Source organism: Tiliqua scincoides, chromosome 3, assembly GCF_035046505.1.
Source record: "Tiliqua scincoides isolate rTilSci1 chromosome 3, rTilSci1.hap2, whole genome shotgun sequence".
NCBI lineage: Eukaryota > Metazoa > Chordata > Lepidosauria > Squamata > Scincidae > Tiliqua > Tiliqua scincoides.
This window is the reverse complement of record NC_089823.1, coordinates 62,508,045-62,532,713: the sequence shown is the minus strand read 5'-3', so window position 1 is coordinate 62,532,713 and position 24,669 is coordinate 62,508,045. Positions and strand designations below refer to the sequence as shown.

The 24,669-nt window shown below is 42.9% G+C and overlaps 1 protein-coding gene across 1 annotated transcript in view; it reads right to left on the bottom strand.

Annotated features, from left to right (window-relative positions):
- DYRK1A (dual specificity tyrosine phosphorylation regulated kinase 1A) overlaps positions 1 to 24,669 on the bottom strand; it is a 160,355-nt gene that overhangs the window by 109,525 nt on the left and 26,161 nt on the right. The window contains exon 2 of the mRNA XM_066620672.1: positions 4,846 to 4,914. Within this exon, the coding sequence (XP_066476769.1) occupies positions 4,846 to 4,855 (10 nt within the window). The 5' untranslated portion in view covers positions 4,856 to 4,914. The remainder of the gene's footprint in view (positions 1 to 4,845; positions 4,915 to 24,669) is intronic.

Sequence of the window (24,669 nt, the reverse complement as noted above, 5' to 3'; positions counted from 1 at the left end):
GAGGAAAGGCTATGGCGTTTGGGCCTCTTCAGCCTAGAAAAGAGACACCTGAGGGGGGACATGATTGAGACATACAAAATTATGCAGGGGATGGACAGAGTGGATAGGGAGATGCTCTTTACACTCTCACATAATACCAGAACCAGGGGACATCCACTAAAATTGAGTGTTGGGCGGGTTAGGACAGACAAAAGAAAATATTTCTTTACTCAGCGTGTGGTCGGTCTGTGGAACTCCTTGCCACAGGATGTGGTGCTGGCGTCTAGCCTGGATGCCTTTAAAAGGGGATTGGACAAGTTTCTGGAGGAAAAATCCATTATGGGGTACAAGCCATGATGTGTATGCGCAACCTCCTGATTGTAGAAATGGGTTATGTCAGAATGCCAGATGCAAGGGAGGGCACCAGGATGAGGTCTCTTGTTATCTGGTGTGCTCCCTGGGGCATTTGGTGGGCCGCTGTGAGATACAAGAAGCTGGACTAGATGGGCCTATGGCCTGATCCAGTGGGGCCGTTCTTATGTCCCTCCAGCAGACCAGGCAGAACACACGGTCAGACGCTGTGACATTTCGTAGATAAAAATCGATCATATTCGTCACAACTTGGATGCCACAGTGACAATGTCTGGCGATGTCCCCTTGGCAACTTCTTGTCCAGTGTTGTGGGATTCTTTTCAGCTTGTATAGCCTGAGGATGTGGACAGACTCCTTTGGAGCGTGAGGCCATCTGCCTGCCTGCTTGACCCTTGTCCAGCTTGGCTAAAGAGCTTCCCGGGGGGGGGGGGTGAGGATGGCTGAGTGGACAGGGAGGGTGGTCAACTCTTCTTTGATGGAGGGGATGCTACCACTTGCTTTGAAGCGGGCAGTGGTTTGGTCCCTCCTGAATAAGCCCTCCCTGAATTCCACTGTATTAGACAACTACCAGCCAGTCTCCATCATCCCGTTTCTGGGCAAGGTGGCATCTCAACTCGAGGCTCTTGGATGAAGCAGATTATCTGGATCCTTTTCAATCTGGTTTCAGGCCAGGCTTCTGAGTTCCTGGCCTTTTTAAACATTATTTTCTAACATCTTTTAACACCTTTTTAACACCTGGTTACAAGCTTGGGTCCTTTTATAAACTGCTGCTGTTTGCTCTTTTACACATTTTATGATTGCTGTTTTTAAGATATCAGTTAATATGTTTTATCTTGTTTTTTAAATTATGTTTTTAATTTGTGTTTTTTAATCATTGTTGTAAGTTGCCTTGGGTCCCTTCGGGGAGAAAGGTGGGATACAAATAAAGTAAATAAATAAATATATAAAAATTGTTTCAGCATAAAGTTCTGTGGATTACAGATACATTGGTCCAACCATTCATATCAACATTTATTCTGCTAATCCTCCTATCCCTTGCCCTCAAATTTCTTCCTTTCCACATCTGGTATTGTTAAATTCATGGTCCCAGCTCCTGTGAATGAAACTGTAATCAAAACGTGTGGATCTTCACAGACCATCTTCTGACATTCAGCTGCCCCTTGGAGTCAGCCTTCAGAGAAAAAATATAGGCCTTTCCCAAGCTTTCACTAGTCATGATCAGGGTGATGCTTAGACTCAGTACCTTACGTTATTTGGCAAAGAGGATATATGTACTTCAAACAGCAAGCCCTTGGAAGTTAATCATTTTTAGATAACTAAAGTTGCAAGTCATATCAGGCGTTAGACCTGGAAGATCCAGGTTTAAATCCCTGCTCAGTCATGAAGCTTCCTGGGTGACCTTGGGCCAGACACTCTCTAAGTTTCACCTACCTTGCAGGGTTGTTGTGAGGACAAAAGGAGGGGAGGACGATGAGCTCCTTGGAGGAAGCACTGCATAAAAATATGAAAATAAATGCTTCCAAATTAAGAAGCCTCATCAAAAATATGGTCACACATTGCAAACCACTAGCCTTTACCTGCAGGATCAACTACATCCAGGGCTACAACTCAGTGGAAGAGCACAAGCTTTGTATGCATAAAACCCACAGGTTCAATTTCTGGATTTACTAAATAGAAATGAGAAAAGAAACCCTGCAGAACTACTGTCAATCAGTGTAAACCAGTGGTACTCAAACTGGTGGGTCGCGACTCACCAACTCATGTAAAACTTCCCCATCCCCAGAAGTGGTTTGCTCTCATCATTTCTGAACATTCTAAGCATTGGGGAGCCCTGTGGAGACCGCACAGGACTCACCGCAGCCCCTGCTGCTTGCAGAAGCCTTGAGTAAGTACAAGCACGTCCCTCTATGACACAATCCTCTATGACACAATTGCGTCACTGCCCTCACCTCCTCCCCCGCAAACACTTACCTCGGGAGCAACCTCCCGAAAAGTTTAAGAACCACTGATGTAGACAATACTGAGCAAGATGGACCAATGATATGGCTCTGTTATTAGGCAGTTTCCTCTGTCTCCATGTTCCTGTGTGTTATACTTTACTCTTTAATGTGTCACGCCTGCAGTGCCAGTGCCATATTTTTTTAATTCTTAAACTCTTTATAAGCAAGAGAAAATGAGAAGAAAAACAAAACAGAGAAAAAGACAAACATGCTTTGTTTTTAAAAGTGCATGGTGCAGACTGTGATTAGAGGCGAATCCCATAACAATTTCAGTTTCCATTTTATAGTTACTCATTTTTTAAAAGCTTCACCTGCGTTTTCATTACAAACTTAGTTTTATGGAACAGCATTTTAGTTAAAACAAAAATAAATGTTTCTACTTTTAAAAATGTTTCTTAAATGGATTTTTAAAAATTATATTGGTTGTCTGGACTGATACAGGTAGAAAGGTAAGATAAAGTTTGCAATAAATAAAAATATATACTACTCAGAGCACTAAATAAGAAAAAAAAATGTATGGTGACTGAAATGTTTGTACGATACATAGCTACAATAGTTAACAGTTGTTAAAACCCACTGTATTGTGTCCTACCCCCGCTGGCAGAAGCAAGTTCATCCAAGCAAACATTACTGTTCCCTCATTCCTACAGTTACCCCAGTTACAAGAGTTACTGGGAACAAGGACACTAGGGAATGGAGAGGGACATTGGAAGCTACAAAGAGAAAAGCCTGCAAATCAGATGAAAGTATGTTCCATGAACAGAGCTCTGTAAATGAAATATGACTTTGGGAAATTTCCTCTTCTTCCTGCAACTTCCTTTGCTTCATCACAAGCCATTCCTGAAGGTTCTCAACTACAAGTAGCAGTTTTTCATAGAAACACTATGGGGAAATAGGGAGGAGAGAGGTTGCCAAATAAATGATGAAACAAAGATATAATCAACTACATATATAGGCTATCCTTATTCAGACTGCTTGGGACGGGAAATGGTTTGGATTTTTAATGGATTTCATGATATTTGCATAAATTAGATGTCTTAGGGAAGGGGTCTCCAAACTTTTTGGCCAGTGGGCCACATTAAATATCTGGCGCAGTGCTGAGGGCCGGAAAAAAATTTAAATATAAAATTTAAATAAATAAATTAGAGATGGAACTTAGATGAATGAATAAATGAATGAGTGGGCTCATTCACTCAGCCTCTCTGGCCGTCAGAACACCCTCCAGATGCAATCAGAGCACAGCTCTAGTCATGTTGTTGAGTGGCCAGAGGCTTTCAGGGGACAAGAGGCTGACCGTGGGCCGGATAGAGGCTCGCTGCAGGCCGCATCTGGCCCCCGGGCCGGTGTTTGGAGACCCCTGTCTTAGGGAATGGGACACTAAATGTGTTCACACTTCAAAAAACACTTCACAAGTGCTCCTTGTTTTCACTTCCATGTTCACAAGTGCTTGTTCTGTGTTCCAAGGAACACAGTGCAGCCACCTTCCGTTTGTACCGAGTAGCACCGCATAAAGCACCATGCCATGGCCAGGCATGTGAAAACTCCCTGCCAGCCTCCTCACTGGGTTATGCTGAGTATGTAAAAAAATGTGAACAAGCAGAAGTAGTCCTGCTGACTTAGCGCTGGCTTGTGCCCCAGAAGACAAACAAAAACAGTTATGTTTAAAAAAAAAAAATCATGGTCCCAAAAGTATCTGGATTTCAGAACAGACTGGATTTTGGATGTCCAGTTAAGGGATAATCAACCTGTGTTGAAATGTGCTTAATTGTCATGACTATCTCACAGAACCCTTGGGATTATAGTTATGTGATGATGCTGAAAGTTCTTGGAAAGGATCAAGCGATCCTCAGATAGGAGCTTTGAACATTAAGGTTTTGAAATTCACAAATCTGTAACTGTCATGCTAAGAAACAAAGTTGGTAACTATTTAGTACCTCTGAAAAATAAATCTGATCAAAATTAACTGAACAGTTCATTATAAATAAGTAAACTGCTATTCTGGAAGAGGAAAGATTTATAGTAGAAAGCAGGCTAAAAATTAACCTTCATTACTATGAGCTATTATTTGGGCCATAATGTTCGGGGAAAAAATCTATTTTAACTCACAAGCTAATAATGTTAATTCACAAGATGTTGAATCATTTCTCATCACCTTTTCCAGATATTTTCAAATCCAAGTTGACACTTGAACACATTTCTATCCAATGTTGCACTACTCTGGATTCTTAACTAACTTAAAAATAAGTACAAAAATGTTACTAATCAGCAAACACACACAAATCCATGATAATAATTTTTGGCACATCAACAGTGTTTAAAACAAAGACCAAATCTTCTTCAAACTAAACAACTTTCCCTACCTGATCATCTGGAGGTTTATGTCTCACAGGTTAACAGGAGAGCATTTATTTACCAGCTTGACTTAACAAAAGCAGGTATATAGTAATATGAAAAAGAACAATTATTTTTAGAAAATTTTCCATCATCAAGTTACCTGTATGCATCGTCTTCTTTCAAATCTCATATCATCCTGTGGGGGGAGGGGAGAGACCAGCAGCAGACACTGTGAACATAAAGGAAAAAAGTAATTAGACTGTGTCAAAGAGTGACACCTGAAACTGAATCCCAAGAAGTATTTAACCAGGTAGCATTTGTGCCATCAATGCTTCAGAACGACTGGCTATCTTAGTACAACAGTCAACTGAATTATCAATCTTCTGAGAACTAAGGGCAAATTCAAATGTTATTGTCACCACACAGATGCTGCAAAAGTACAACAGCTCCAAACCTCGGTCTCTCAACGTTTGAATTCCACCATGCAGATTTCCCCAAGCATGTGGAGATCCTGCATGCCAGCAACACACATTCTTCTCTGTGCAATTGGGGCAATCCATGCAGTGACTGGCTTTCCAAGATTATGGTCTCCATATGAAGTTGCTATTGCATGGAAGTGCCTCAGCTACCTTCACTTGATAGACCTCAACACTTTAGTTAGCCCCAAGTACCTATGATCCAATTAATTCTCCCTTGAAACAATTAATTCTCAGCCTCTAGCTTCCTGTATCAAACTTACGTTACCTCATCTATACATTCAGACAGGCCATGTCATAAAATAAATTGTCTCATTATTTCATAGTCTGCTCTGTATTTCCTAGGTTTCCTGAATGTGGACTTGGCACAGTCCTTCATGAGAACCGACTTTTCCTTAAAGAGTCATCATGACTGAACTCTGTCATCATTTTATCTCAAGCAACCTTAATCACACCTCCGCTAATAGTCATGAGCTTATTGACCAAGAATAGAACAGAAATATAAAGATACAACACAATGAAAATATTTCTTTATTAGAAATAGACTCTATTCTTTAATACCTTTCTACTCCCAACAGCTTTTCAAAGATCTCAGTCACAGGGACCATCTTTTTATTTCTAATATGTATAATACCATAAAATGAGATTGTCACTCAATTTTCTGGATTTTCTGGACAATAAATTCCCTATATACAGGTACCCCCCTCCTTGTATACATGGATCCATTACCCACAGTTTCACTTATCCATGAATTCAGGGCCCTCCCGCACTCCTTACCCTCCTTGTTTACAGTTAGACTTGATGCTACAATGGTATGTTACTGCATTTGGGGAAATATTACACACCTGCACTTTTAACAGGCTACCATGTATAGGCTTTTAACAATGATAGTACATGCTGTCTTATTCCTGGGTAAGTGTGGGTAGGATTGCAGCCTAGGATTTTCAAAAATTTTCCTGCTTGATTATGTCATTCCAGTCATGATATCATTTCCAGTGGGTCCTGGCTGATTCTCATTCTAAAAAGTGGTCCCAGTGCTAAAAGTTTGAGAACCACTGGATACGATGGTGATCCATCACCCCCACCTCCATCGCTGCCATCCCCTATTTTTTACTGTTGTTTTCCTACCATTTCTCCAGCCCTGGTTGGTGATTCAAGCTGGCCCGGAGGCTAGGGCAGTATCCACAAGCGTGCCTGTCCCAAAGTGGGCTGTGCCAATCACTAGCGATTCCAGTGATGATCTGAGCCAGCCAGGGGTGAGGGTGGGCCACACCAATCACCAACAACAATGGGCATTATGGAGGGCAGCACCAGGTCAGAACCTTGCCTTATAGTTGGCGGAGGACAAGGCAGCCAAGGGGTCTCAACTCCTTGGCTGACTAGGGCCACTCTGCTCTGTCAAGTGGAAGATTTTGGACAACACGCAGCAACGAAGCGCTTTCCGGAACTGAGGCATCAACTTCTCTCCCCCCCCCCCCCCCGTTGGAAAAAAAACTTCAAACCCCAATGAATCAGTGTGGCAGTAATGGCTGCCATGCGGGCAGCCACGTTTCCTAATTGTTCAACTTCTCCTTGCACAGCAACAAGCAGGCTTGAGGTGATGCTGCTGACTCTCCAAGGGAAATCTGCCTTTTCCTCAACCCCCACAGAGGACGCTGCATGATAAGCTCTGCTTTCCAGTCTCCTGCTCTCCCTCCTCCCCCGTTTTATGACTGTTTCATCTAATGAAAGAGTGAAGCATGCCTGGACATTCATGCTTTTGAATGGGCGCCACAGCCAGCAATAGGGTTGTGTGCAAAGCTGCAGTTGGAGGAATGGGCAGGGGACGAAAGAAAACTCAGCATGGAGCCAACAGCCTGCACTGCGCCTTGCAGGTCTCAATATATTTAATATTGTATAAAATTAACTTCAGGTTGGGAGTTGGGGGTGGTAAGGGGAGAGGAGGTTGCACAACAACAACATCACTTAACAACAGGGTTAGCAGAACGTATCCCCTTCATTAAGCGATGCATACCTGTATACTGTGTAAATGTCCAGAGTTGCTAAGGCATAACTAAAACACAAAAAATTCACAGATTAAATTATGTTAGTTTATGGATAGAGTTCCTCAGATTTCATTTAAAGAACCATTCAAGGATTTACCCAATGTACTGCTCGAAAGTTTCAATTCAAAATAAAATTCCTCATATCAAGGTCTTGAACTCTCCCCCTTGCCATATTTTTGAAAGCTATACAATATTCACTATTTTAATTGTTAACTGGAATAGTTTTAAATTTACTACAAGAGTCTCCACATGAAGTCCCAAGTATTAGTGACCACATTAGGAAGAAAAGCATGATACACTAGTAAAGTTTCAAAGTTACTTGTTCTAAGATATATGGGGTCCAATCTGAGGGCCCAATACAATCCAGTTTTCCATTGCTGATGCAGAGGTGCCAGTGAGGCATGCGTTTCATCCTGTGGTGGGGGCCGGTCACTCAAGGTGTACTCAAGGTAATTTGTTCCCTTACACTGGAGCTGCATAGTGGATGCATCAGTGCTGGAAAGTTGGTTAGGATTGGCCTTCTGTTTGCAATTTTGTAAATGTCATGTAGCATCTTACAATGGTCACTATTATAGATTATATGTATATATTATAATACAATAACAGATTATTTCAAAGCTACAGTTTCTATTATAAAATGTATTACACCGTTAACAAGGAGATACAAAGAGAGCATTGGCCCTCTTGTCCATACATGTTATATTAGTATTGTGAAAAAGTTGACTCAGATCTCCATTTTTTGTCAAAGCTTCCCTCTGTGGTTGCTTGGAGACCTACACACAGTGAGCACCAAATTTATAAATGCCTATTTAAAACATAAGTTGTATTAAAACATTTTCTATTACTGGCACATATCAAAAAGATGCACTGCTAAGCAACACCATTTCTTTGAAGATTATAGATGATGCAATAAATAATAAACAGCAAGTGAAAATTCTTCAAAACTGACCCTTGTTCACACACTGGGAGTGTATTCTCTTTGCAGAATTAAATTCTAATATGAGACAGAAAGAAATTACAAGCACGTGGAAACTAAGCAAAGGAAAAGGATATTCAATATTGCCAGACTTTAAAATAATGGATGGAACCAAGTAGACAAATCTTTAATATAGAGGTTTCTTTCAAGTGTAAACATAATTTATGTGAAAAACAGCATTAGACATGCAAAGAATTAAATTCTCTTAGAGAAATCCAAAATCCTAATCCAGTACATGTTTGCAAAGTGCCATTTTTACCTACTTGTAAACTTGCCCAGAGGAGGTAGCAATTGCTGAATCACTACAGATGTTGTTCTACTGACACTCTGAGTTCTAAGCGCACAATATAAGCACATGCAAACGTAAGAGCACCAAAATCCCATGTTCAGCATTGCAACGCTATTGATCTTGTCCACACTGCAATTCACTAACAGGAAAACAGTATTACTCTTCTATGACATCCATGTGCTGTGTATGCACAATTCCCCCATGCCACTGAGGAATATTCCACGCAACAGATACAACATGCATGTACTGACCCTGGAACAGCAGGTGGAGTTGTATGGACTGACAAAATATTTCCTGCTCAGTCACCACAAGGAGTGGCCAGAATGAGTTTCTATGACTCACCCCATCTGCCAGTCCCCCAGCAAACTAATCACAAAGGGAGGAGAAAGAGAGCCCCTTCCTTACCCAATTCCCTGTCAAGTTGGACTGTTCCCAACTTCATAACCAAAAACATCTAAGAGGGAGGAATTTTAAGTTTTAGAGTTAAAAAGTTACCAGGGTGTGTTAAAAAGAACCAGGGTGTGTTCTCAAAAGTCAAATCCTGCCTCACCAGATCCTTTCTCTAGCAAAGGGGCGCTCAACCTCCCATCATCATCACCCTCCTCTTCCGCTTCCTCTACTTCTACTGATGATGATGATGATGATGATGATGATGATGATGATAGAGGGGGCTGTGGCTCTGACGTGCCGCTGAGCCCAACTTGTATAAAGTATGGTGCCTAGGATATTGGCCTATGCACTTCTAATCATTTCATAAAACAAAAATTAATATGAATATCAGGAGTTATAGATCCAAGTTTAATTACTAATTTTAACTTAAAGCATTGAGAATAATGCTTAGAAGTTATAAAACTTTGAATACAGTCCCTGAAATGGAATCTGAGTACAATATAAATGCTATTCTCTGAAAGGAGGATTCCCACATACAATCTTCTTCCGGAACTTGAGAATTTATAGGTCAGAATCACTGTGCAGTTTTAGAAACTCAACTTTCTCTTTTTCTAACTTTACTGTCTTTATCCCCCCCAAGCAAAAAACACAGAGTAGCTTATAATGTTATAAGCCATTATAATGTTAAAGCTTATAACAGCTCCAATTATGTCTCACCACACAGTAACCAAGTTCACAGCTGCTTTAATACTGCTGGAGCATCAGATCCTCTATCTGCAAAATGGATCTAGTAATGGCAGACTCCACCAGACTGCTGCTACTGCAAACACAAACTACAGGTTGAATCTTGGTGTCCACGAGGGTTCTGGTAACCAAGACTTTTTCCTTTAGTTCAGGGGTGTCCAAAGTTTTTGGCAGGAGGGCCACATCATCTCTGTGGGAGAGGTCAAACAGTTGACCATCACGCTGAGAGCAGTTGCATTGGGCCAGTGTGGGCTCCAACAAATCTCCGGAGGGCCAGAGGCTCATTGGAGACTGAGGACTCCTTGAGGGCCGCATTGGGAGTCCTCGAGGGCCACAAATGGCCCCAGGGCCGGGGTTTGGACACCCCTGCTTTAGTTGAAAGGGCCCTTCTTATCACATTAAGATAAAACTGTGGGTGAAAAATACGTGGATAATTAGGTTATACCTGTATAAAGAGTTGCAGAGTGCTGGAGCTGTATAAAGACCAAGGCTGTAGCCAAGGAAGTTCCCCGTTTAAATCTCTCATCTAACAAATGGCCTTATCAGGTCATAATTTCTCAGTCCGCAATACTTAGATCAGTGTTTCTCAAACTGTGGGTTGAGACCCACTAGCCAATTTCAGGTGGGTGCCCATTCATTTCAATATTTTATTTTTTAATATATTAAACTTGATGCTATCATGGTATGCGACTGCATTTGGAGAAATGTTACAGATCTGTACTTTTAACAGGCTATTATGATTATGCTTTTAACAATGATAGTCAAGGGGGTTTACTCCTGGGTAAGTGTGGCTAGGACTACAGACTTTGGGATGTTAGGAATATTTGATTTTGTAAAACATTTTCTTGCTTGTTGATGTCATTTCTGGCCATGACATCAATTCCAGGTCAATGACATCACTTCCAGTGGGTCCTGACAGATTGTTAATCTAAACAGATCAGTAACTGCTTGGGAGGGTTAGGAGGGTTCTTCTTTATTTTAAATAAATTTTTAAACCTATATTTATTGGGAACTTTTAATCTATAGGCAGCACAATTCTAACCTGCACTGGCACAGGCACTGTATCCAGCGCAAGTTTCAGGCAGCCAGAGGCTCGCTCCGAGGCAAGGAGAAACTTTACCCCTTACCCCAAGGAGAGCCACTGCAGTCTCAGTGGGACTACTCGGATAAGCGCCACCTCAATTGGGGGTGCAAATCCAAGCAGCCCGGGACTGTCCTGGGCTGTCTGGGAATGGGGCTAGGATCCAGCATAACTGTCAGGTCCTGCTTGCGTCTCCCGCTCCCTGCCTACCCACCCACAGGAACGCCCCCTGCCTGCCCATCCCCTGCACTGGAATGCCTCCCTCCTGCCTCCTCCCCACGCCCCCTCCTGATCCCCTTTAAATTGCACACTTACTTACTTAACTGATTAGATTTGATTTTGTTGTACGTTTGGGAAGTTGATTTTGTTATATGGGGTGTTAAATTTTTCCTGCTTGATGATGTCACGTCTGGCCATGACATCATTTCTAGGTTAATTCCATTATTTACGGTGGGACCTGACAGATTGTCATTCTAAAAAAAAGTGGGTCCATGCGCTAAAATGTTTGAGAACCACTGACTTAGTTCCCAATCCTATGCAGTGCACAATGGCTCACCGCTAGCATGGGCTAGCACCACTGGAGCACCAAAACTCCGCCACTCAGCGGTCTACTGGGTAGTAGTGAGGTAGGTGGGGGGAGGCAGGGAAAAGGCGTTCTGGGGCAGGGAGGAGGCCAGGGGGAGGGAGAGGGCAGGAACAGTGGAGCTTCGTTTCACCAGATCCTCAGCCTCCGGTCAGGCCACGCGCCCAACACAGAGGCTCTTAATTTTATGCTGACACTTGGGTTGTCATAGAATCAACTAGCCCCATTGCAGGGCTACTCACCTTACCTGAGAGAAGGGAAAAAAGTCCCCTTCTCCTGAAGAGGCGGCAGCAGCAGCTGCCTAGGGCATGCTGGATGCAGTGGCAGCCATTTTTTGCGCCACTGCAGCCCTGTGCACCAGGCAGCTCAGGATTGGGCTGTTAGATAATAATGCTGACTAAAAATATAGTGGACCACCGCTTTACAATGGATTCAGCATACAATCAAGCCATTTTATGATGCAATCACTATAGTAAAACAAATTTCATTATACAGTAAGTTAATGACTATGGTGGGCTTACGATTGCCACTAACAGGACTTCATGGGTGATAGATAAGACAATTTGAGATGCAAATTCAAATGTTTGGTAGGATGTCAACAAATAACAGTTTTTTTAACACTCTGGCTGTGTGTACAAAGGGAAGAATACAGTATGTTTATAATTTCAGAAACGCATAAACACATAACCATGGCCCCTAGGGAGTGCAGTAGGCATCTTTTAAATCACTTTTTAGAGAGGGGAAATAGCTTAGTTCTGTGGCAGAAACATCCACATCTGAGGTTATAAGAACATAAGAACAGCCCCACTGGATCAGGCCATAGGCCTATCTAGTCCAGCTTCCTGTATCTGTGGCCCACCAAATGCCCCAGGAGCACACCAGATAACAAGAGACCTCATTCTGGGGCCCTCCCTTGCATCTGGTATTCTGACATAGCCCAGGAGGTTGTATCAGGAGGTTGTACATGCACATCATGGCTTGTAACCCATAATGGATTTTTCCTCCAGAAACTTGTCCAATCCCCTTTTAAAGGTGTCCAGGCCAGACGCCATCACCACATGCTGTGGCAAGGAGTTCCACAGACCAACCACACTCTGAGTAAAGAAATGTTTTCTTTTGTCTGTTCTAACTCTCCCAACACTCAATTTTAGTGGATGTCCCCTGGTTCTGGTGTTATGTGAGAGCGTAAAGAGCATCTCTCTATCCACTCTGTCCATCCCCTGCATAATTTTGTATGTCTCAATCATGTCCCCCCTCAGGCTTCTCTTTTCTAGGCTGAAGAGGCCCAAATGCCGTAGCCTTTCCTCAAAAGGAAGGTGCCCCAGCCCCGTAATCATCTTAGTCGCTCTCTTTTGCACCTTTTCCATTTCTGCTATGTCTTTTTTGAGATGCGGCGACCAGAACTGGACACAATACTCCAGGTGTGGCCTTACCATCGATTTGTGCAACGGCATTATAATATTAGCCGTTTTGTTCTCAATACCTTTTCTAATGATCCCAAGCATAGAATTGGCCTTCTTTACTGCCGCCGCACATTGGGTCAACACATTCATCGACCTGTCCTCGACCACCCCAAGATCTCTCTCCTGATCTGTCACAGACAGCTCAGAACCCATCAGCCTATATGTGAAGTTTTAATTTTTTGCCCCAATGTGCATGACTTTACACTTACTGACATTGAAGCTCATCTGCCATTTTGCTGCCCATTCTGCCAGTTTGGAGAGATCCTTATGGAGCTCCTCACAATCACTTCTGGTCTTCACCACTCAGAAAAGTTTGGTGTCATCTGCAAACTTTGCCACCTCACTTCTCACCCCTGTCTGAGAAGGTCATTTATGAAGAGGTTGAAAAGCACCGGTCCCAGGACAGATCCTTGGGGCACACCGCTTTTCACTTCTCTCCATTATAAAAACTGCCCATTGACACCCTCTCTCTGTTTCCTGCTCTTCAACCAGTCCTCAATCCATGAGAGGGCCTGTCCTCTAATTCCCTGAGTATGGAGTATTTTCAGTAGCCTTTGGTGAGGGACCGTGTCAAACACCTTCTGAAAGTCCAGATATATAATGTCTACGGGTTCTCCCGCCTCCACATGCCTGTTGACCTTTTCAAAGAATTGTACAAGGTTCGTGAGGCAAGACTTACCCTTATAGAAGCCATGCTGATTCTCCCTCAGCAAGGCTTGTTCTTCTATGTGTTTTGAGATTCTATCTTTGATGAGGCATTCCACCATCTTACCCTGTATAGATGTTAGGCTGACTGGCCTATAGTTTCCCGGGTCCCCCCTCTTTCCCTTTTTAAAGATAGGCGTGACATTTGGTATCCTTCAATCTTCTGGCAACATGGCCGTTTTGAGGGACAAGTTGCATATCTTAGGCAAGAGATCTGCAACTTCATTTTTCAATTCCTTAATAACTCTTGGGTGGATGCCATCAGGGCCCGGTGACTTATTGATCTTTAATTTATCAATGAGGTCTGAAACATCTTCTCTTTTAACCTCTATCTGACTTAATTCCTCGGTCAGGAGGGGCTGTTTGGGCAGCGGTATCTGCCCGAGGTCTTCTGCCATGAAGATGCAAAGAACTCATTTAATTTCTCTGCCATATCTAAGTTATCTCCCCTTTCCCTCCCTCACCATCCAGAGGGACAACCGCTTCTCTGGCGGGTTTCCTGCTTCTAACATATTTGAAGAAGCTTTTATTATTCCCCTTAATGTTGCTGGCCATGTGTTCCTCATAGTCTCGCTTGGCCTCCCATATCACTTTCTTACATTTCTTTTGCCACAGTTTATGTTCCTTTTTATTCTCCTCATTAAGGCAAGACTTCCATTTACGGAAGGAAGCTTCCTTGCCCTTTACAGCCTCTCTAACTTGGCTCATTAGCCATGTGGGCACCCTCCTGGATTTAGTGGAACCCTTCTTTCTTTGTGGTATACACCTCTGCTGGGCCACTATTACTGTTGTTTTAAGCAGCCTCCATGCACTCTAGAGAAATTGGACTCTTTTTACCTTCCCTTTCAACCTCCTTCTAACCAGCCTCCTCTTTTGAGGGAAGTCCGCCCGTCGGAAGTCAAGGGTTTTTGTGAGAGATTTGCCCGGTATTCTTCCCCCGACATGCACGTCGAAACGGATCACAGCATGATCACTGTTCCCCAGCGGCTCCGTAACATTGACATCTCTAACCAGGTCCTGTGTACCGCACAATATTAAATCCAGAGTCACCTGTCCTCTGGTGGGCTCCATGACTAGCTGCTCTAAGGCACCATCATTTAGCATGTCAAGGAATCCGGTCTCCTTTTCATGACCAGAACACAAATTGACCCAGTCTATATGAGGATAATTGAAGTCCCCCATTACAACTCTGTCCCTTGCAGTGAATTACCAAAATACAATGCCTTATTCGCTACAACATTTTCACAATACACTCTTACTTCTTTACCAATGTGTTCACTATAAGGATCTTCAATTGTCCATACAGCACATATTAATACTATCCCTCTTTATCCATACCAAGATTTCTAAATAAGGGCCAGGAAAAGTGGGGGAAGTAAGGTATTTCTCCCATTTTACCCAGTGGGTAGACCTTCCCTCCATTTTGAGCTCTGGAGACAGAGAAGGGAATGAATTTGCCTTGCGTGCCCAGAAAGGAGTTCCAGGTGGTCGTACTAAATTTTGTATTTCTCCCCCCTAGGAGGACAGAGATTCCAAAAGAGTCCCCTTTCTTAGGTGTGCTCATGCATGCTTTAAGGACAGCACAATTCAGGACCCTCGGAGGACAGAGCATGGTTCAGGAAGGGGCACTTATCGTTCATGTGAGATGCACTGCCTGATGGGTAGTGCATGCCCACATTTTCAAGACACAGGCATTACATGCTCCCTTTTACACTGTATCTGTTTTGTGCTGAGTTTCTACAAATTACTGTGAATGAGTCCTAAAGAATAGAAGGTGATAAAAAACTAAGTGAAAAAGAGGAAAAACAGGTGAAATGTAAGAGAGTTGCTCATTTGCAACTAAAGTTTCAACTGCTAAACCCCATTAAGTGATACTAGAACTCCCAAAACATTGTTTCAGTGTTATTTATTCTATTTTACTGGTTCATACAACTTTTTCCTTATGGCAGTAGTTCCCAAACTTACCATAGTCACCACAACATTCTTTCACCATGGCCTCTTCTTCCCGCCTCTCCTGGGTGCTGCCATCTTGGATTATGCGAGAATCGCGCAAGATCTTAAAAGATCCAAGGTGGCAGCATCCAGGAGAGCTGAAAGAGGCTGCTGGGGACATCCCATTGGTGCTCCTGTGAGTTTGCTGCAGTGCCCTTGGGCACTGTGGCACACAGTTTGGGAATAACTGCCTTACGATATTTAGAGTTTTTACAGTATTTAGGGTTATTTTGGGAGTGAACTTCAAATGGTTTTGGAATGTGTTCAAATTTTTCCCATTATATTAATGTAATGATTGCACTTAACCTGATTTTCGCTATAAGGACCATTTCCAGGAATGGATTAGATATGGATAATGAGAGAAGAGTATAAAATGGTGTGTCCAAAATCGATACCATAACAAAACAAAGATCCACTATACAGGTTTTTTTGTAAAGGTGGTTGAGATATGTGTGTGAAGAGCTTTGAACACTCAAAAACCGCTATATAAATGCCAAGTATTATTAAAGCAGTTGGCAAAACTAAAATGTCATGTAAATGACAGAAGAGTGGCTTTTACTCCACCCTCTGACAAAGATTAAAATTTACACACAGTAACACATTATTAGACATACCCCTTACTTATATCAATTGCTATTCTAAAATAGAAAGATCATGCATAATTTTTCCAAGAATGGTAAGTATATGCAATGGCTGCATCAGCAGCTTTTCCACCTATCAAAATTTTTCTTATTTTATAACAAAACAGTCCCTTATGCTTTCATATTGAGAATCTTAAGAGCAAGTGGTATTTATTACTATATTTATGGAAAAGAAAACAAAATAATACCTGAAATAACTTTTTGATATGTACTGAAAGTGCAATAAAACTATGTATTAGAGATGGACCACACAAACGAAAAAATTGCCTTTGCTACCCATACAGCTCTGCATTTATGTACCAGAAATTTACCGTACTACATTATACTACAGTCAAAAAAAATTTTGGTTCTTGTTATTCACTTTAACATATCATGATTGATTTTGGGGAAAACAGGGAATGCATACGGAATGATTTGACTCAGTGTACCTTCTTAATATGTAGGGGGGGGAATCTTCATATTGCTTACATGCCTGCTTGAGAGGACCATTACCATGAAAGAACTGTTACATAAACTTTGCAAGTGGCTAACTACAAGGCTGCTTGAACCAACATTAAGTGCATAATTTAAAACTGAACTTACAGACAACCTTTGTACAAAGTTTAACCACCAATCACAATTACTCAACAATTTTAATGTTTGCTTAAGCAATCTTTCATGAAATAAAATATATTATTCTGAAAACACTATTAATACAAAATGACTGCAGGCTGACATAGTATAAATACTACCCAACTCTTGAGACAACCACTAAAAGAAAACCTGCAATTAAAACAGAATACACCACTCACACGCAGAAAAACAAACTCACATACTTATAGCCTGATCCTATCCTAACTGCAGCTGCTGTAATACCTCCAGTACCCTGCTTAAGCTGCAATAGCCTCCTGGCACCCCCTCCCTTCCCCCTGAGCACATGAAAGAAAGATACTTTGCATTGGTGAAGGGAGGGATCAGAGTGAAGTATTTCTAAGCACCTTGAGAAAGACTGACTGTTGGATTGTCTTAACATCACAAAGGTCAGCAAAGCTGTTTTTAAATCACCGGAGCAAAGAAACTTCCTTTTTTTTAAATTGATTTGCTATAGTGTGTTTTTTGCCATCCATTTTGAGTGCGAGGAATGGAACCCATGTGAATAATTAGTCTCAACCTGTACATACATTGAGATGTATAATTACCAGAAATTTTGAAGTCATAGGAAAAAACTGGAGGTATTTTGTTTTTCAATTGAAGTTTTGGGAATAACTGAAATATATGCAATATTCATTTTCATTATTAAGCCTAAAATTATTTTTCCATTTTATCAGCAGAAAATGCATCATATGTCAGATAGCATATAAAACTATACTATTTGGCATATGTGTAACATTTAAAAATACAAAAGCCTTTGTTTTGTACATGCATAATTACAAATATGCTGCACCCTATGCTAACCTTGAACTGGTTAGAGTTCAGTTCTCATCTAAACTTTCATATTGTTCCCCTGGGTTTTTGGTACCCACAATACTCTCTTGCAGTTGCTGCCCCACCTCCTTCTGACCTTGTTATCATCCAGCAAGGCAGGGTAGTAATACGCCTGCTTCTCCATTTGTAGCACAGCGTCTATGTCACAGTCATTCTCCAATGGTCCCAGGATAGTTAAGTCTTTTATGTTGAAAGCTCCTCCTCTTGGTAGCAGGCTTGGTTACATGATCCAAAGAATACCAAGAGGAGGACCTCCCTTGCTTCCCCAAACTGACCTTGCCTGATTGCCCTAGCCCCTGCAGATCTTGGTTTCCTTATGGCGCAATCCAAACTGCACCCTATGCCGGCCCAGGTCCCTTGGGTTGGCCTGGGAGGGTCACAAACGGAAATCTCCACGCCAGCTTCCCCCCAGCTCCTTGCATCAGCTTGGATGACCCAATGCAAGGACAAAAGGTAGGCGTGGGGGGGGGGGCAGAGAGAAAAAGGGAGGGAGGCATTCCTGGGCGGGGGTAGGGAGGTGACAGGTAGTCCCGGGGGGGGGAAGGAAGTGGGAGGCGGAGCTGGGATCCGGCAGTTATGCCATTCCAACCCCCGTTCCCGGGGAGAACAAAGTGGCTTCAAGTCATTCCGCTCTCCTCGGACTTGTGCCACCTCAGGAGGTGGGCGCAAGTCTGAGAAGACCCACAGGCGCCAGCAGCCCTTACAGCAGCCCAGGGGTAAGGGGAAATATTTCCTCTTGCTTCTGGCTAAGCCGCTCTTGCCCACAATCCTGCACTGGATACAGTGCAAGCCTCCTGGCTTGCCTGTTCCAGTGCAAGTTAGGATTGCGCCCTTAGTCACCAAGGATGGAACCCATGTCAGACTCCACAGCCCAAGGCCTCTGGAAGACCTCCAAGGAGTAAGGAGCATCAACTATCTCAAGCTTTGAAACTGGAAGGTGATCAAGCCCTTCCAGACCCAGGCTGAGCACCTAGATGTCCTGATGTTATATGAACACCTCGGCCAAGGCATATGTATCTTCACAAGGAGGCATGCAGGAACTTCCTCTGGGCAGAGACACCCCTTCAGTTCATCAGAGCAGAACATACTCCTAGGAACATCAATACAATATTTAATACAATGGCAGACTGGATTGGCAGGAAATCCCTCAAGCAATCACAATGGAGTTTGAATCTGGAAGTATCCTGATTGTCCAACACCTAGGACCAATGGAGATGGATCTGTTTGCATCACTATCCTCCAAACCATAAGGTAAGGAGGTTCTTGTCCAAGAGCAGGGCACTTCAGTCATCCAGCAACAATACCCCTCATCCGCCATACCCTTTCAGTATGCCTTTCTCCCCTCCATCTAATATCACAAGTTCTTTGGAAAACAAAAGAAGGAAAAGACAGATCTATCCTGGAACACTTGTGGAGGATGGACCAGTCTTCCCACCCACCCCGGTGTACATAAGTTTCTGTAGGTAGCAGCCTACTGAATCCCCTACTGGTTTACCAAGTCCCCTCCTAGAACCTTAGTCTGGTTTTCAAGGACCTCACCCATCATCTCTTTGAACCCATGACTACCTGCCCATTAAGGGAACCTACAAAGAAGGTAGTTAGGATTCATGATGCCTGCTGAGGGCCGGATGTGATATCATTAAGTGGGAAGTGACCAGAAATAAGCAGTTTGTTCTCACACAGAAACCCATTAGCTGCAAATGACAGAAGAAGAAAAATGTGCAAATCTAGTTCTTATTTACAAGATGTGAGATAGCTCAATCATGCTGGGAGAACCCAGTTAAAATGCAGGGTGGATAAATTGCTTCTGGGGGCTGCACTCAGTCTGCGGGTCTTATGTTTGACATCCCAGGTTTAGACATTCCAGTCCCACAGGATCATGCGGAAGTCATGCATCTCCTCATGCAAGCAGTAACCATTTGGGAGGTTTCTTCCAGACCAGTCCTGAGATTCCCATCCATTAAGGGTAAACAGAACCAAAGCCTCCCATTATTCAGCTCCTTGCAGCACAGAAATCCTCAAGTATTAGTTTCTGATCAGAATCAGATATACTTGCTGGAAAAAAAACATGTTTCAAATAAATACCAAAATAGCAGAAAATACATTTTCATGCCACTTTTCAAGAGATTATCAAGGCAGGTGACAAATAAAATCAACAGGATAAGCCAGTGGTACTCAAACTTTTCAGGCCAGTGGCTCCCTTGACCCCGTGGCTGTTGGCCATGACTCCCCATCATGTTCCTGAGGACTGGAAGTGACATCATTAAACAGGAAGTGGCCAGAAATATTAACTATATTGAATATATTAAATATAGTATTATATTTATTATAATATAATATTAAATATTAACTATATATTAACTATATTAATATTAATTAATCATATCATTAATTAAATGCAGATTTTAAAAATATATTATTAATACACAGCAATATACATGCTTTATAAATGATCAGCTGCTGATCACTGTTGGAGACAGGATTCTGGAGCAGGTAGATTTTGTCTAGTCCTTTTTAAAAACTTTGTAAGCATACCAATATAATTGTTTTATCAAATGAACTTTGTGAACAACCAGTCTGACCAACATTACACACACACACCCCTGTGGACCCTAATCCAACTAGTCATTTCTCCCATTCTCCTTGGATAGGATTGAACCCTTTATTAATTCAATGAAATTAAATTTTTCCAGCAGCTGGCGGGGAAAACAAAAATAGATCATGAAAATATATCAGAGCTGATAAGGGTTTGGTTAGGAAGCTGATTTGTCTCCTATACTAGGAGATGCACAGCTCAAGCCTATGCATGACTACTGAGAAGTAAGTCCCATTAGAGTCAATGGGGCTTACTTCCAGGAAAGTATGGATAGGATTGGGCTGGCAATCACTTCATTAATGGCTGATAAGTATTCCTTTCAAATAGCAAGATTCATCACTTTAAAAATACTGCTTTTCCTCTTCAGTCAAACAACAAGATTAATAAATCACTTTAAAAACAGTACCCTTTGTCTGCTCCTGGCCAAGTAAAGTGTGTGCTTCTCTCTCCTCCCCTCCCCCTTTGCCAACTGCACGGAAACAACTTTAAGACCCCTGGTGACCGGTAAAATAGGAAGCGCTTTATTTGGGGAGGGGGAGGAAAGCGGGAAGGTTTGGAGATTGAAAGGGGGGAGTGGAAGAGGGAGGGGATTGAAAAGAGATAGTTCACTTTGATGAGAAGTGATCCCAGGCTGGGAACTAGGAACCAACCAGACAAGGATCAGCAAGGGTTAAGGACTGCAAGCAGAGCATGCTCGGTACTTGCCAGATGGGGGTTGGAGTTGAAGAGCTTTGGAAACAACATGTAGGGAACACAGAAGGTGGCAGCCTCGGAGTGGAGGGAGAAGAGGGCGGGGCGGCAGCAGCCACTCTCGCAGATGAGCAACTCCCATTTCTTCTGCTTTAAAGAAAGCACAGACAACGGGCAGAAGAGGGGCTCGTATTCTGCCCAGGGGTGTTACTGTATCGCTGCAGGAGGACATCCCGCGCTTCCCCTTTCAGTTCATGGCGCCTCCCTAAAGAGCCGCGCCGCACAGTTTGAATAACACTGGTATAAGCCAACAAAAAACAACAAACATAAAATTACAAAAATAAAAAAATAACCCGAGCAGATTTTTTAAAATGACCAACTCAAAACTCAAGAAAAGATCATGCTGAACAGAAAATGACTGCACTGCCCACCTAAACACAGATAGTGTTTGACCCAATCGGGCCTTTTAGAGGACAAAATTCTGAAGCTGGAGGGCTACCACTGAGAAAGCCCTGTTCCAGGTCCCCACTAAATGGACCTCTGGGGGTGATGGGATGCAAAGCGGAACTTAGACACCACAAAAGTTCATTCGGAATAAGATGGCCCTTCAAGTAACCTGGAACAAAGCCACATAAGGTTTTATAGGTAATAACCAGTAGCTTGAGAAGCTTGGATGCATACTGGAAGCAAAAGCAGACCACAAAGTACCAGTGTAATGTGCTCCAATCACTAGGTGCCCATAAGCACCCTGGCTGGCTGTTGAAATCTGTACTAGTTCATGGTTCTGAACCATCTTCAAGGACAAACCCACTCAGAATGCACTGCAGTAAAGGTGGACTCTAGTTATCTGCATGGGTTCCATTCCTGGACGCTCATGGATACAGAATTTCGCATCAACTGTCACACAAATTTCAGGCACCACCAAGCTCCAAACGCGACCAGAGCCTTGCTCCAGTTGCGTCCAAAACCGTTCTGAGACCCATGGAGGCCACATGCAGCCTCCACAGGCTCCAAATGATCTCCAGAGGTCCACGGGCTCCAAAAGGACCTCCAGAGGCTATTCTGAGGCCTGCAAAGGCTGCACATGGCCTCCATGAGCCTCAGAAGAGCCTCTGGAGGCTTCAGGTTGGACTGAAACTGGTTCAATGGAGGTCCAGAGGCCAAATCCATGGATAAGTGGGATCCACATGTAGTCTAAATGAAAAGTAACTAAATTGTGGATTACTGTAGCTAGATCTGCCATCTGCAGAACTGCTCCTGATAATTGCCACCACCTGTCCCTCCAAGAGCAAAACCAGATCCAGGAGCACTCCCAGATTGCTAAAGCTGGAGTCCTTCATTGTCACCCAACCCTAGTTCAGCACCTCCACGTCCTCCCTGGTTCAGATGAAAAAGAGAATTCAAGTTAGCTATCATTAGCAAAAATGATGGAATTGAACTCCAACCGTCCAGAAAATCTTTCCCAGTTGTTTTATGCAGATATTAAAAAGCACTGAGGACAAGTCAGAACCCTGTAGAACTGCAAGAGCCAATGGGACAAGCATCTGTCCCTAAAGCAACCTTTTGTAATTGCCCCAGAGGTGCCTCTATAAAATGTTGCTTCCCAATTCCATCTCTATCAAGCACACCAGAAGGTTGATAGTATCAAAAAAAACCACTCAGAGATCCAGCAGAACCAATAGGAATGCACTCCCCTGTCTAGCTTATTCCTTTAATAACACTTATGTCCACACTTGTGCAAGCTCAAGACAGCTCACAATATACAGATCGGCTGTCTGTATTCACGGATTCGGGATCTGTAGATTTCACTATGAGACCAGAGGGAATCAGATAAATCAGTATCATTCCGGAAAGCCCAGGGCTGAGTCTCTATTACTTGCTCACTCATCTTACCCAAAATTGTCATGTTGGAAACTAGCCAGTTGTTATCAAGGGTGGCAGCACCCAGACAGCTTCTTCGATAATGGTCTAACAATTGCCTCCTTCAAAGCAAATTGAACAAATGCCCTCCGAAAGGAGGCATTCATTATCTTTGCCATCCAAACAGTCAAGCTATTTCTTACTGCCTTAAGCAGTAAGATGGGCAAGGGACCAGCTGGCACGCAGTCAGTGTCATACTGCCAAGCAACCTGTCCATATCTTCAGGTTGAACACTTTACAGTTGGCCCTCGGTAACAGCGGATGTTCTGTTCCTGGACCCCTTGCAGCCACTGATATCTGCAGTTAATGGAATTCACAGGGAAGGACCTACCAGGTGCATCCAGGAGGTCCTTGAGGCCCTCCAGGTATGGGGTTAGCATCCACGGTGAATGAAATCCATGAGTGCCAAACCTGCAGATAAGGAGGGCCAACTGTAAAATGTTTCCATTAAAATGGAGCAAGCAGTTGCCTAGGCAACATCATACATGACACACTTATATAGATATACATCCCCTTGTGACACCTCAGATCTTCCCCAATATTATAATATTGTTTTTCCACAATTAAATATAGCTGTTGTAGCCTTTCCTGTATCACTCCATTGAGGTTCATAATGTTGCACTTATCACCAGATTTAGAGTGTGAATTTCAAGTACTGGGGTGCGTAGCTTAACAACCATCTGCTTAACAACAGACCAAGTATATGACAGTGGTCAAAGCACAACAAAGAGGCTCAATGAGGCAGTCAGGTCTCCCATAGCCTGCAGCAGAGTGTCTGCTTACACAACAAAGAGGCTCTTAATGCAAAGAAGAGGTGATTCATCTCCAGTAGCCTGTGCAGCCAGTTAATTTCTGGCAGGGAATGTCTGTTTATACAACAAAGGCAACAGGATTGAGTTAAATGTTCACTTAACAACCTAGTCGCATAACAAAAGGGATGGGAGAGCATAACCCCATCATTAAGTGACGCACAACTGTATTTGTTACATACATGTTTTCAGTCAGAGACTACAGGTTTACCCCCGTATCCGCAGGTACGGGAGGATGCCCCCCACCCTCCAGAAGTGAGGGGAGCTGTGTTCCCCTCATCTTTGGAGTATCTTCTGAGCCCGGCGAATGCCGTGCATGACCACCCTGGCCTCTGCATGGATCAGAAGGCTGAAAGTAGCAAAAAAAAAAATACTACTTCCAGTTTTTTGTAAAAACTGGAAATGAAGTTTTTAATGCCTTCTCATACACTCTATGCCCTCCGGGGCTTCCCCAGGTCTACCTATGCCTTATTAAAAGGCATTAAAAACATCACTTCTAGTTTTTACGAAAACCTGGAAGTAGTGTTTTTTCACTATTTTCAGTCATTCTGAGCCCAACTGAAGCCGTGGGCATGGGCAGATGCGCACTTCCTCTGGTGGGCTCAGAAGACCCTCTGGAGGCAAGGAGAGTGCAGCTCCCTTTCTATCTGAAGGGTGGGGTGTGGGGGGGACTCCCACATCTGCAGGTAAGTGAATCTGCAAATATGGGGGTCCTCCTGTATTACTCATTCCATTGATAAAATATCCAGTACTCCACTTTTGTCAAGTGAAGCTTATGCATCATATATAGCAAATTAGTATCTCTATAGTTGTGTCTAAATATCTGCCAGCCTGTCTGTCCACTTTCTCCTCCAATTCATATTCTTGGTATAAGCAGCAGAGGTACTGACAGTAAGCTAAGAGGGAAGGAAAGGTATCCAGCTATGTTTCGGAAACTGGCCACCTTTCACATGAAAAAAGTCTTACAAATAACACCTTCTCCCAAATTAACTGCATAGCAAAATATCATGGCTCATTAAAGTTTCGTTCAGCATTTTTAAACTGTGAAGTAGAGTAAATATTTTCAATAACTAAAGCAGAGGAAAGTCATTTTTGCTTTTGAGACAACCTGCAATTTCAC